Below are 14,781 nucleotides of genomic sequence, written 5' to 3' on the forward strand. Positions count from 1 at the left end.
GAACCCTTGTGTTCTACTTCGTCCTTCCTTTACGGCCTAGGACCCTCGTACCTACGGGACCGCCTCTCCTGGTGTGCCCCGCGGAGGACCTTAAAGTCAACAAATGACAACACTTTGGAGGTCCCAAGTCACAAGGTGGTTAGATTGGTCTCAACTAGGGCCAGGGCCTTTTCAGTACTGGCCCCGACTTGGTGGAACGCTCTGTCACAAGAGACTAGGGCCCTGCGGGACTTGACATCTTTCCGCAGGGCCTGCAAGACAGAGCTGTTCCACCTGGCCTTTGGTTTTGACTCAGCCTGACCCTTATGTTTCCCTCCCCTTATGGTTTTGATCTATGGGCTACTTTTAAAATGAGGCTGCATTTTAAATTGTATTTTAACCTGTATTTTAAATTGGTCCCCCCCCCCCCCAATTATGTTTTTATTGTAATTTTACTGGTGGTAGCCACCATGAGCCCAGCTCTGGCCGGGGAGGGCAGGGTATAAATAATTTTTTTAAAAAATATTATTATTATTATTATTATTATTACATGAGCCCCTGCCACAAATGTATTCAAACTTTATTCTCTACTTTATGAACAGTTTATCCTGCTATATTCCCACCCCAAATAACCTCATCTGCCTTAACGTGTAACTCCAGATTATGGACAAAAGCATCAAATAAGCAAACAAAACTAAATTGCATCTAGGAGTAATAACTGAAACAGAAACCTGCTCACAAGTAACACTTTTGATCATTCTCTTTATCATTGGTAGGGTGAAAGAGAAATGGAAAGGAAAAAATAAAATTAATGTACATCATACATGCAATTTCAGAAACCCTATACAAAGTTAAAGAAAAGATTTTAGTGCTCCAAGATTGCAGGAAATATACTTTTCAAGCTAAAGCAGTTTTTCCTCCTGAGAATTAAAATACTATTTGAGATTATTATTTTTTGCTCAGCATATCAAGGAGGAATAAGGAGTAGTCCATCTACTTCATAAGAAAGAGTTCATACTGCTCCAAATCATACGTAAGACAGTAAACTGACAAGCACTTACAAAAAATGATCTGGTACAATTACATGAAATATTTAGGGGGGGGGAATCACCTCAGCTAAAATGTTTGTTTGACACATGGAGTAATGTGATAAATAAGGGAAATATTTTATATGTACTAGTTTAAACACCTGGAAAACGACAGACACTTATACAGTAAATAGCTCTAGAACTGCAATTCTATGCCCGCTTACATAAATATAAGAACAACTGAGCACATTAGGATTTACTTTTGAGTAAACATGCATGATTGTCTGTCAGACTGATAGATATAAATCCCACAGTTAAATGCTACATGAACTTAGTAATAAAACGTCTCACATAACATTTTAGTCAGGATCTACACAAGCGGTAATCTTTTGTTACTTTTAGGCGGGGCACGAACCATCAAGAAGTTTCTGCAAATTCTAAAAATTTCCAGGGGAAACCCTGCAGTTTACACCTGTCAGTCAGGTTTCCTCCAGGTTGACATTTGCTCCAATGCAGCGCTAAAGAGAGGGTTTGCGGGGGGCAAGAAGACAAAAGCGCTGGAACCTGTAACTTCTTACTCCAGTAACATGTACTGTATTTTTTGCTCTATAAGACTCACTTTTTCCCTCCTAAAAAGTAAGTGGAAATGTGTGTGCATCTTATGGAGCGAATGCAGGCTGTGCAGCTATCCCAGAAGCCAGAACAGCAAGAGGGATTGCTGCTTTCACTGCACAGCAATCCCTCTTGCTGTTCTGGCTTCTGAGATTCAGAATATTTTTTTTTCTTGTTTTCCTCCTCCAAAAACTAGGTGCGTCTTGTGGTCTGGTGCGTCTTATAGAGCGAAAAATACGTTAAGTTACTGACATTCAGAATACAACAAAAGGATGGAAAGGAAAAGGCGAGGGCAACAAGGGAACAAGGGATCACTTTAAGCAAATACAATTAACTTATGCTAAGATTTTGTCCTTGTTAAGCCAAAGACTTTAAGGAAGAAATGGGTTTTTGGGAAGGGCCACTCAAACCCTTGGCTGCTTTAAGATGGTGGAATTAACAGGCACTCAAAAAGAACGAAAGTGTGAGAAGTTACAGAGAAAAGTGGAGCAAGCTTGAATGGGCACACAGAGAAATTTAGACCAGAGAGAATATACTTAGAATCATAGAATCATAGAATTGTAGAGGGATCCCAAGGGTCATCTAGTCCAACCCCCTGCAAGGCAGAAATTTTTAAGAGAGGGAATGCAACAAACCTTGCATGCAATAAACCTAATAACACACCCACCCCAATTTGGCTTTTCCTTCCATTTTGCCAAATTAAATTTCCATTTAACTCAGAGGCTTGCAGGCATCAGACCATAAAAACATTGCCATTAAACACCTATTTTGTGTTTCTCATTCTCTCCATTCTGAAACGAAAACTGGACCATCAGAATTAGAAATGCTAAATATAATATTATGTGGCATTACACAGAGCAGGACATCAAGCCTTTGGCAAAGGTTGATATTTACAATGCAAGAATCATCCGTTTGGGCTACCAGCTGCCCTCGCAGCTCCACTTTTTACATGAAAAATCAATAATAATCTTATTGTTGTTAGAATTGGTCTGAAGAATTATTGCTTTTTCAACTTCTTTAGAGAGCCAAAAAAGTCCCCCACCCCTGGGACAGAGCTACTCTGGGCACCTCCAACAGCTTTTTTTACTTGTCATTATGACAAAGAGTTTTTGCAAATTATTCCTCTTTGAAAAGGTTTGCTATGCAGTATAGTATAGTATAGTATAGTATAGTATAGTATAGTATAGTATAGTATAGTATAGTATAGTAAAAGCTATGGTTTTCCCAGTAGTGATGTATGGAAGTGAAAGCTGGACCATAAAGAAGGCTGATCGCCGAAGAATTGATGCTTTTGAATTATGGTGCTGGAGGAGACTCTTGAGAGTCCCATGGACTGCAAGAAGAACAAACCGATCCATTCTTAAGGAGATCAGCCCTGAGTGCTCACTGGAAGGGCAGATCACGAAGCTGAGGCCACCTCATGAGAAGAGAAGACTCCCTGGAAAAGACCCTGATGTTGGGAAAGATGGAGGGCACAAGGAGAAGAGGACGACAGAGGACGAGATGGTTGGATAGTGTCTTCGAAGCTACAAACATGAGTCTGACCAAACTGCGGGAGGCAGTAGAAGACAGGAGTGCCTGGCGTGCTCTGGTCCATGGGGTCACGAAGAGTCGGACACGACTAAACGACTAAACAACAACAAAGTATAGGAACTACCACCCATAAAATCCAGCAGCAAATTCCTTTAGTTATGCAGAATTACATATTGTTCCTTAGGATCCTGGCCATTTTTTAATCCATTCTTTCCAGGATCCTAAGGCCTTTTGTCACATCTTTTTCCTGCCCTTTGGACAGTCTTTACATCTTTCTCCCCTAAAAAAAAATAGTTTTTTTAGAATAAACATGCACAGAAATAACATGGATACTCATGCCTTGCAATGTTATTTTGCAAAGCAATGATAGCAGACATAAATCTAAGCTTGGTTCAGAGCACCATTAAATATCAGTTCCTTTCTAAAAAATCTGTAATATACAAACATTGTTTGAGTAAATGAAAACGAGATTGACACGGAGCAAAACTGGCAGCATTCTGCTTTCAACTTTCAACAAGATTTATTTTGTCAAGAGTCATTATTTTACCAGAGCTGTGTGACTATCCATATTTATTTTTAAATATCATCCATTTTGTGTTTTCAGTAGCAACACAGTCCCCTAATTGTAATCGAAGCCTAAAAATCACTTGCCATAACTTCTCTGTAAATAAGCAGCCTCCAAATTTGAAATGAATCAAAGAAGCTGGAGAGAAGAGCGTGTTTTCCTTACTTATTGACAAAGGACTGACATTTAATACAACTGGAACATCACCTGGCAGTGCTCAGGTATGAATTCTTTTTGAAGCAACCTTACCTCAGACTCATCTGTAGATTCTTCATTGCACCTGGGCTCCTGAGGACAATACAAAAAAGGGAAGGAAGAGGTTACAAATTTGTGGATTTGTGGCTGTACTGTATTCCCCCATGGTCTTTTTTTGCTTCTGGAAGTTAAAAGGCAAATAACTCGCAAAGATTTAGAAGATTCTGGTTATATTCTAAAAGAATCTGATTATATTCTAGATCAGCAGCGATGTTGATTTCTGCATCCTTTGTACCAGGATATGTTATGTGAAATCACACACTGATAGCCCTAAACGGCCTCGGTCCAGTATACCTGAAGGAGCGTCTCCATCCCCATCATTCTGCCCGGACGCTGAGGTCCAGTGCCGAGGGCCTTCTGGCGGTTCCCTCATTGCGAGAAGTGAGGCTACAGGGAACCAGGCAGAGGGCCTTCTCGGTAGTGGCGCCCGCCCTGTGGAACGCCCTTCCAGCAGATGTCAAAGCGATAAACAACTACCTGACATTCAGAAGACATCTTAAGGCAGCCCTGTTCAGGGAAGTTTTTAACATGTGATATTTTACTGTATTTTTGGTTTCTATGGAAGCCGCCCAGAGGCCCAGCCAGATGGGCGGGGTATAAATAAATTATTATTATTATTATTATTATTATTATTATTATTATTATTATAGCAGATAATTGTCATGTTGTTGCGAGATACCTAAAGCAGACAACACACACAATGAGCACTATACTTATTCAGTTGTTTCTAGGAATGAAGAAGGCACGCTACCACCACCAGCACAGAACAAACAGTTGCTTCTGCCGCTGTGGAGATTAATAACAAATGGAACATTTGCTTGAGTCTAGCCCTTCATCTCGTACACCAGGTGATAGTAAGATTTAAATCTGGAGTCCCACAGATATAGCGCATCCTTTAAGAACAAATGTTTCATCAGAACTTTACACGCAGGCTTGTTCTTGTTTATCTAATAAATACTTTGTGGTTTCTCTGTCTTGGTCACACAAAAATACACTCATCGCATGCGTCTCCTACAGCCAGGTAGGGCTCCTCATGGTTCACTGTTGGGGTGTCTCTTCATTGTACGTGTCCCATCTCACAATCCCTTAAGTGGCAAGTGATTGGTCAGCAAAGATGATACAGGCTTTCCATTTCTTTTATGAGGACCTGAATTATGCTGTTTTGGACTATTAGTCCGTTAGCCTAATACAGTGGTACCTCGGGTTACAGATGCTTCAGATTACAGACTCCGCTAACCCAGAAATAGTACCACGGGTTAAGAACTTTGCTTCAGGATGAGAACAGAAATTGTGCAGCGGCAGCGGGAGGCTCTATTAGCTAAAGTGGTACCTCAGGTTAAGAACAGATTCAGGTTAAGAATGGACCTCCAGAACGAATGAAGTTCTTAACCAGAGGTACCACTGTATCTGACCTCACTGAATTTGTATTAGACAAACCAAGTCGTTCTTCTCCTAACCATGATGGCTAGGCATTGGCGGCTGCAATGCTCCCGACTACCAATTGCTGGAAACCACAGAAGGGAAGAGTTGTTCTTGTGCTCAGGACCTTAAAGGTTTCGCATCTGCCTGGCCATTGTGAGAACATGATGCTGGACTTTTTGGGCCGTTGGCCTGATCCTGCAGGTTCTTCTTATGTCCTTCAGTGATGAAGTCAATGTATTATTTTTATCCCACAGGGCACTCAAGGCCGCTTCATATTAAGAAATAAACAAGTTAAACTTCTGTAACAAGGGACCAAACAGTGAAACATTCTCTCTTACAAGTGCATTTTGGGCTCTTCCTTGAGAAATTGTTAACGTATTTATTACGGCCAACTTTTCGCGTAACAATTTCATGGATGTCAGAGATGTTCAGCAGCAAACACACACACAAAATATATGCCATTATTGTTGGGTATATGGTTAATCCCACACACTTCTATTTCTGAAGACCTCTCTTCACTTTTGTGGCTCACATGAGATAGCTGTTTCTCTTTACACGGGAATTTTGATTACACTGGATTCCCTTTAAAGGATTGCTCAATTTAAATTCACTCAAGAACTCTCGGTGGCACGTATGTTAAAAACCAACATTATTCTTGTTGTTACATTTCTCAAAGAACGTATGACTTAAAAATCTCTTCTTCACAAGGCAATGAATCTTCCTGCCGCATACACACAAACACACACACAAGAAATTGAGTCTATTCTTGCTAATCTCTCACCTGTCCAGTGGTAAATTCTGCTGATGCCATGCCTCCACAGAGGTCAGCAAAATGAAGATTTACTTAACGCATTTACAGTTATCAATAGCAATAAAAGGTTACAACTAATATGCTGACAGTGAACGTAAGCATTTTAACAACTGCATGATGGAAACAAAGACTATACAAGAGAGAAGGCAGTTCAAACCTTATGAGGCAACATTTTGACAATAAGATGAATAACTGTAGCAGGGTGGGTGCTGGAGAAGGGGTGGGAGAGACCCAAAACGGCAAAATCCCCTGTCTGCGTTTACACCACAGGGTGAATTTTGGGCAGTAACGTCACAAAATAGATTCTTGTTGAGACAACTTTTTGAAATCAAGACTGCCCTACCACTATGAGCTCTATAAAATTCAGACCTACCAGATACATGGTGGTGATACAATGCCACTTCCAATATTGCAAAATTATTCTGAAACTCTTTTAAATCCTAGCACCTGGTCTGCATAGGGCTGGAAAGCACTTCTAGTTCCTAGACCCCTAAGGCAAGCCCTGCCGGGTTAGACCCAAAGCCCTCACTGTCCAACGTTCTGCTTCCATAGCGGACTTTGACATGCCTATAGGAATCCCAAGACAGCAGGGCATAAAAGAGTATTCAGCTCGTGACCCCCAGTGTCAGGGCTGGTTCAGCTGGACGACAGCATGGAGACCCCAATGAGCTGTAAAGATTATTCTTTGTCCAAGGAAACAGAATACAAACAGAGAAACCTAAGGCGAGACTGGCCCCAGTGAAGCAGTTGCCAGAGCTGACTGCCTCCTAAGACTGTTTTCCTAACAGTCTTAAACTTTGTCAGAGTGGGGCTCCCTGCTGTGCTATATGCAATGCCCTCTTGTGCCCTTGGAGACAAGGGAAGATGGGAGCTGAATACAGTAGGACTGGCAGACTCCCATGAATCTGTTGCAGCCTCCGTCCCCACCTCCTCCTTCTCGGCTGCCTGTCCTACGTCTACAGTGCTTTCTGCCTCTTCTTCCTCTCTCTCACTCAAGCCTGATGATGGTTCAGCATCCAACCATTCTGCCCACCCCCTCCTCAGACCTGTCTTCTGGGTCCTGCCACCACTCCTCTTCTGAGCATCCCTAGGTGGTTCTCCAGCTGGAGCCTCCCACCCACCACTCCTCGTCGTCCAGCCAGCCCCTGACACACAGCAACCGGCATTTAGTCATCCTACCTCTGATATTGGAAGTAATGCAGCCATCTTGACTATCTCCAGGAATTATCTAATTCTCCATCACAATCTCAAGATCCCTTTCCTAGTTAATCACCACCAGTTCAGACTCCATCAGAATATATGTGAAGTTGTTTCTTTCAGTGTGCGTGTGGCTCCCTTCTCTCTTGTTGGCATTCTGATTATTTTGATTATTTGGTGGGATAATTGTTATTTGTCTTTTGTATCTGGACTTGACTGACATACTGTTTTTGCAAGTAAGATCATTCCAGGAGTGACCTGAAAATGAAAAGCGCTTGCTGATATGAGAAGACAGAAGTAGAGACTGGTACTGACTGAGGCAAGGGGGACCTAGTTATCTCAAATTTTGACACTGGAACTAGGTTCAGAGGCAGTGCTGACTCTTTGAACACCATGGTTTACAGATCTTCAAAACACATTTCCTAGCCATTGATGGGTACCTATGCAAAACAAAGTCCCTTGCAACCATGATGGTTTGTATCTATTCAGAAGTGATCATAATGTCATGCTTAAGCACCAGGAAAGAAACAAAGGAGAGATGAGAAATCCCTCTGGAAAGGGAGTGGCCATGTATTGATGAGGCTGGATCCTGATTTGCAACCCATGCTTTGCAGAAAGCCAGCTCCGGGGACTGATATTTACAAATGCAAAATACTACTTTCATCCCTGAGAACTAGCAATAATATAGTTTCCTGAAACATTTGTGTGTGTACGCATATAAATCTAGTAAGTCACATTATTAACAAATGAACAAAACAAAAGAAATAATCCAGAGGGGTTCCCCCCCACAAATGGTCTAGCGTCTTGCTTTGTCTACCTTCCAGTATAATATTCCTCTCCCAGTCAAAGATAAACTTCTTTTCCTCCCACTGCTCTGCCTTTGATCCTCTTGTGAACCATGGCAGACAGCAAGCAGCAGTCAACTGTGACACCTGTCACTCTGTCTCAATATTACATCCAGCTCCCAGATTCCAAAAATCCTACCTTAAACCTTTCCTACTGGGATTTTGAAAAACTGGCCTAAAAACAGAGTCCGTCAGCATTAGCATATATTGATTCTCTTTCCTGACTACCAAAAAAAGAATCTAGATGGACCTGAATTCTCTAGAGACAGAACAATTCTCCAGAGAAGAACTCCTGTAGATATAAACCTCCTCACACCATTGTTGTTCTTGCAATTAAATATGCAGGACAGCATTTTAAAAAGCAAACAATATGGTTACACACATCAGGTTTCATATAGTTATATAAATTAAACATCTGCTTTTTAAGCAAAATAAAAAATGAAACCACCAAGATTTAGGTGCTGTCTCTTAAAGCCAAGCATTTGCAGAAGCAGTACCATGCCTGTTACTTGTAAATATGTGTGCGCACACATGCAAGCATGTTCATCAAATGAAATGAGAGATGATCATCTACATGAATCTTTAAAAAAAGAATTCAACTGTAAATCTGCAGGCTAATATTCTAATTGCCATTATTAAGGATAGAACAGCACGTAAACATTTTTTTTGTTTCCTTATAAAATCATTTACAGCCTGCTTTTTAACCCTAAAAAAGAACTTCCATACGTAGTAGCTTACAGTGAAACATGAATACATGTTTTAAGGTAGGACAATAAGTCCTTGCTCTATTCTTCCCCAGCAACAGTTGCTGACAGACATGCACCCTCTAATCCTGGAAATAATATATGGCCTAGTGACTAGCAGATATTGACAGCCTGATTGTCCATGAATTTGTCTTAATCTCCTTCTGGAGCCATCTAAGTGGGTAGCCATCAAAAAGTCTTAAGACAGCAAATTCCATTGTTTAGCTATCTGATGTGTAAAAGTAGTGAGTCCACAAAAGTTCCTAGCTTTCAAATACATTTACTGGCCTGCTGTGGGCTGGCAGAAGAGGAATGGCAAGCTCCAGTCCTCCTGCAGCATTTTGATGAATTTCTGTGCTGGCTGCAGAGGACGGATGGAGCACTCGCCTGCCAGACCACTCACTCACCTGCCTGCATCCTTCTTGGCTGTGGCTACCAGGCTTAAATATAACTCTGGATTAATTGACAAGATTGCCTCCAGGACAACTAATGAGTTTCAAGGCTAAAGTGGGATTTTAACCAAGGAATTTAGGACTAGTATAACTAGGAAGTGTAGCTGCTCATTTGAAATTGACTTACCCTCCCATTTTACCTTGTCAAGGCAATTTCTTTAAAATGCCTTTCTGAAATCAGATCAAAGGTTTCTAAATCTTAGTGATGCTATAGAGAACCTCTACTAAACAAGTTAACCGTTTCCTATACCACAGTGTGGATCGGTTGCAAATCACATTGTGAACGATATATACTGTTTAAAGATGGCTTCAGAAACCAATGTGCACATTATAGCTTTTAAAGACTAACAGTGGAAGTCAATTTACTCAAAAGTAAGTCATACGGTGGAAATCAATTTACTCAAAAGTAAGTCATAACGCGGGTGGCGCTGTGGTCTAAACCACTGAGCCTAGGGCTTGCTGGTCGGAAGGTCAGCGGTTCGAAGCCCCGCGACAGGGTGAGCTCCCGTTGTACAGTCCTAGCTCCTGCCAACCTAGCAGTTCAAAAGCACATCAAAGTGCAAGTACATAAATAGGTACTGCTCTGGTGGGAAGGTAAACAGCATTTCCATGTGCTGCTCTGGTTTCGCCAGAAACGGCTTAGTCATGCTGGCCACATGGCCTGGAAAAACTGTCTACGGACAAACGTCGGCTCCCTCGGCCAGTAAAGCGAGATGAGCACCACAACCCCAGAGTTGTTCATGACTGGACTTAACTGTCAGGGGTCCTTTACCTTTTTAAGTCATACTGTGCTTTGTGGGGTTTACTCATAGCAAAGTGTTCCTATGACTGTAGTCCAAGTCCAAATCATATATTATTAATATTAAATTAAAACTGTAAATAAAATGCTACATTTGCTGTTATGCATACTTTAATCGTTGGAAAATAAAAGAAAGATTCCAAAGGTTTTTAAAACATCACAGTTGCCAAGAAAATGAATATACTAATATAAAATTTGTTAACTGCTTAGACATGCTATTTGCAATCAGGAAATATAGGAATTTTGTTAATAAAGTAAATGTCTACAGACAAACCAAACGAAGTGACATTTTTGTATGTAGCCATCTGTTTCCCTGATACTAAGCACATGTTGCACAATCTTATTCCCAGTGCTTTTTTTACCCCTTAAACATTTTGTGAATCTAAGTTTGGTCTCATTGAGGGCCAACATTTCAATGAGTAGGAAAATGAGAGCACCCCGAAACATTTTCTTTAGAAAAAAAGGCCCTGCTTATTCCAATTTATTTGGAAGTCATTCCCACCGATTTCGGGTTGCGAACGTGATCTGTGCGGGAGGCATGTTCACAACCCACAGCAGCGCGCCTGCGCACATGTGGGTTGCGATTCGGTCTTCTGCGCATGCACAAAGCACGATTTAGCGCTTCTGCACGACAGCCAAAACCTGGAAGTAATCCGTTCTGGTATTTCCAGGTTTCGGTGGGTGCATAACCCAAAAAACCGGAACCTGAAGCGGCTGTGAGCTGAGGTATGACTGCACAGTGGTACCTCTGGTTAAGTACTTAATTCGTTCCGGAGGTCCATTCTTAACCTGAAACTGTTCTTAACCTGAAGCACCACTTTAGCTAATGGGGCCTCCTGCTGCTGCCGCCACGTGATTTCTGTTCTCATCCTGAAGCAAAGTTCTTAACCTGAAGCACTATTTCTGGGTTAGCGGAGTCTGTTAACTGAAGCGTATGTAACCCGAGGTACCACTGTACTGACAAGAGCAACCGGACCCCTAAGCAATTCCCCCCCAGCCCAAGCTGCTGCTCCCAGCCCCCCAACATCATGGGGGTCCCTTTCCTGAATGCCCCCCTTCCTGCTCCCTCAAGCACCCCTCTCCCAACTCGGCATGACTCAGGCTGCCTTGGGGTGCCCCCAGTCTGCTCCCCCTTGTTCCAGTTATTTGTGGTTTCGGGGGTTCCTTGAAAATGAAGAGCTGCGCGGAAATGGGCTCCATCTCTCCAGGCCCCCGGCTGGGGGAAGCGGAGGGGGAGCCCCCCCAAGCCCCTCACGGCCAGCCCCAAATCCCCTCTCGGCCCCTCTCGGCCCTCAGCTTCCCTCCTTTCGGCCCCCGCAAGGCAAAGCTCTCTACCTGCGGCTCTGCTTCCGCCATGGCGCCGGTCACGTGAGAGAGCCCGGGAGCGAAAGGCACGCTGGGAAATGTAGTCTCTGCTGGCCGCCTTGCGGAAGAGCATCTTCACCAGCAGGGAGGAAGGAGCGCGGCAACTCGGCGCCTTGCGCTTTAAAATTCACATAACAAGAAATTCCTTACGCTCACATTAAAAGAAAAGAAAACAATACATAAACAAAATATGACATTAAAAGGAACTAAAAATAAAAAGATTTGAAAAGGGGGGGAAGCACAAAAAATATTAATCAAATATACAAAATTATTTAAGGATTACAAGCCATAATTTAAATACTCTATACCGAAATTCCTAGAGTGACGTTACCTTCATATTCTATCTTTCTCTCTTCTTTACCGTCACATTCTTACTGTTCTTCTAAACTGGTTTAAGTCCCTTCTGTATTATTTGACTTCCCTCTATCTCTGTGGTTTCCATATTTCTTTGACATTCAACTTATCTGTATACCATTGTTGAAAAACTAAATTCCCTTCTAGAAGTTAGTCTAGGCACAGCCAAGTGTTGTCGTTGGAACCATATTTTGTTAGATAATTATTAAAGCAATCCCATTCTTTTTGAATCTTATCACCTGAGTGATAATTAATTCTTATTTATTATCTTATTTATTATTATTATTAATTAATTGTCTTATTATTTATTAATTCTTATTAATTCCGCCATTTTAGCAAGTTCAAGGTACTCGCGCAGCTTCACTTGCCATTCATCTTTTGCTGGTGTTAACTCATTTTTCCATTATTTTGCTATTAACACTCTGGCTGCTGCTGTCACTTAAAGAAACACTCCTTTTTTGCCCGAGCGGGATTCGAACCCACGGCCCTGAGTTTTAAGTCCCGTGCTCTGTGCGCTGAGCTATCTCAGACTGCCCAAGAGGCGGCGGCGCTGGATTCAATAGGGTTTAAGGTTGCGCTTTATGGATATATTTTGATTTATTTTCAAGGGTGATCTCTAGGGGCAGAAATAAAAAGGTCTCCAGCAGTACAGGTATTTGTCATTTTTGAGTCAGCAGCAGTTAACTGCAAAGGTGGGTTGACTGCAACAATATGAACAATAGAACAAATAAACCCACCCCCTCCAAATAAAATTATCCTTTGGTTAGCAATCCTGGTTAGCAATCCACACAAAAGTGCATCCTCCCTTATAGCCCTTCAGCCAAACCCTGTTTCAAGTGGGAGAAAAACATCCTTTAGAAGTTATTTAAGTGACCACTTAAATGCAAAAGCCTTTGACTGTGTCAACCACAGCAAACTATGGCAAGTTCTTAAAGAAATGGGAGTGCCTGATCACCTCATCTGTCTCCTGAAAAATCTCTATGTGGGACAAGAAGCTACAGTTAGAACTGGATATGGAACAACTGATTGGTTCAAAATTGGGAAAGGAGTACGACAAGGCTGCATATTCAAAACAAAAAAAATCCTTCCAGTAGCACCTTAAAGACCAACTAAGTTAGTTCTTGGTATGAGCTTTCGTGTGCAAGCACACTTCTTCAGATACACACTTCTTCAGATACACACTTTCGTGCTTGCACACGAAAGCTCATACCAAGAACTAACTTAGTTGGTCTTTAAGGTGCTACTGGAAGGAATTTTTTTGTTTTGACTATGGCAGACCAACACGGCTACCTATCTGTAACTAAGGCTGTATATTGTCTCCCTGGTTATTTAACTTATATGCAGAATTCATCATGCCAAAGGCTGGGCTGGATGAATCCCTAGCTGGAATTAAGATTGCCGGGAGAAATATCAACAACCTCAGATATGCAGATGACACAACCTTGATGGCAGAAAGTGAGGAGGAATTAAAGAACCTTTTAATGAGGGTCAAAGAGGAGAGCGCAAAATATGGTTTGAAGCTCAACATCAGAAAAACGAAGATCATGGCCACTGGTCCCATCAACTCCTGGCAAATAGAAGGGGAAGAAATGGAGGCAGTGAGAGATTTTACTTTCTTGGGCTCCATGATCACTGCAGATGGTGACAGCAGTCAGAAAATTAAAAGACGCCTGCTTCTTGGGAGAAAGGCGATGACAAACCTAGACAGCATCTTAAAAAGCAGAGACATCACCTTGCCAACAAAGGTCTGTATAGTTAAAGCTATGGTTTTCCCAGTAGTGATGTATGGAAGTGAGAGCTGGACCATAAAGAAGGCTGATCGCCGAAGAATTGATGCTTTTGAATTGTGGTGCTGGAGGAGACTCTTGAGAGCTCCATGGACTGCAAGAAGATCAAACCTCTCCATTCTGAAGGAAATCGGCCCTGAGTGCTCACTGGAAGGACAGATCCTGAAGCTGAGGCTCCAATACTTTGGCCACCTCATGGGAAGAGAAGACTCCCTGGAAAAGACCCTGATGTTGGGAAAGTTGGAGGGCACAAGGAGAAGGGGACAACAGAGGACAAGATGGTTGGATAGTGTTCTTGAAGCTACCAACATGAGTTTGACCAAACTGAGGGAGGCAGTGGAAGACAGGAGGGCCTGGCGTGCTCTGGTCCATGGGGTCACGAAGAGGCGGACACGACTAAACAACAACAAAGTGACCACTGTAAGCAGATGGAAACAAGAGCAGGATTTTGATTCATTTGTAGTGTAAAAAATTATAATGGGCAATATGGTTTGATATAAAATCTGGAGTACAGATGAATATGCAGTTGTAGATGTTTATATTGAGACTCCATGGGTGGGGGGGAAGTCCCAAGATGTGGAGAATCTCTTTATTTAGTTGTGTAAGTATCGCTTTGTTTATTTACGTTTTGTGTTTGTAAAACCAATAAAAAAATACTTCACACATACACAAAAAAACACAAGTGGGGGACAAACAAGATAAATAAATATTCCAAATGCTCACATCGTATGAGGATTCTTCCTTATTAATATAACTCCCAAAAGACCTCCAAGTTGAAGCAAAGGTGTCTGTAAAAGTACCATAACTCTTAATTTGGGGGTTAGCTTCTCCATGAATGTGATATACCACACTTTGCGGTACTTGTATTAAAGAGCAGTTCCACTTGTGTTCCTCTAGTGTTTAGCGATAGTCTTGCTGTCATTAATAAGTGCCAAATTAGATCTTAATCTCACTGTATGTAGGATTTGCAGGTAAAGTTTCTATTAAAAATCCAGATAAAAGAAGGACTGCCTGTGCAGCCCAGTTCTCTCTCT

The 14,781-nt window shown here is 41.9% G+C and overlaps 1 protein-coding gene across 2 annotated transcripts in view; it reads right to left on the reverse strand.

The window, feature by feature from the left end:
- The window catches only part of VPS41 (VPS41 subunit of HOPS complex), a 118,970-nt gene extending 107,345 nt beyond the window's left edge, over nt 1-11,625 (reverse strand). Inside the window, exons 1-2 of one of the 2 annotated variants that reach the window (XM_083468780.1) lie at nt 11,577-11,625; nt 3,967-4,005 (exon numbers count right to left, since the gene is read on the reverse strand). In XM_083468780.1, the coding sequence (XP_083324906.1) occupies nt 3,967-4,005; nt 11,577-11,597 (60 nt within the window). In that variant the 5' untranslated portion in view covers nt 11,598-11,625. The remainder of the gene's footprint in view (nt 1-3,966; nt 4,006-11,576) is intronic. The other variant, XM_083468779.1, reaches the window with a different exon arrangement.
- Between the last annotated feature and the right edge of the window lie 3,156 nt (nt 11,626-14,781).

Source organism: Podarcis liolepis (genome assembly GCF_965112155.1).
Source record: "Podarcis liolepis genome assembly, chromosome: 12".
Taxonomy (NCBI): domain Eukaryota; kingdom Metazoa; phylum Chordata; class Lepidosauria; order Squamata; family Lacertidae; genus Podarcis; species Podarcis liolepis.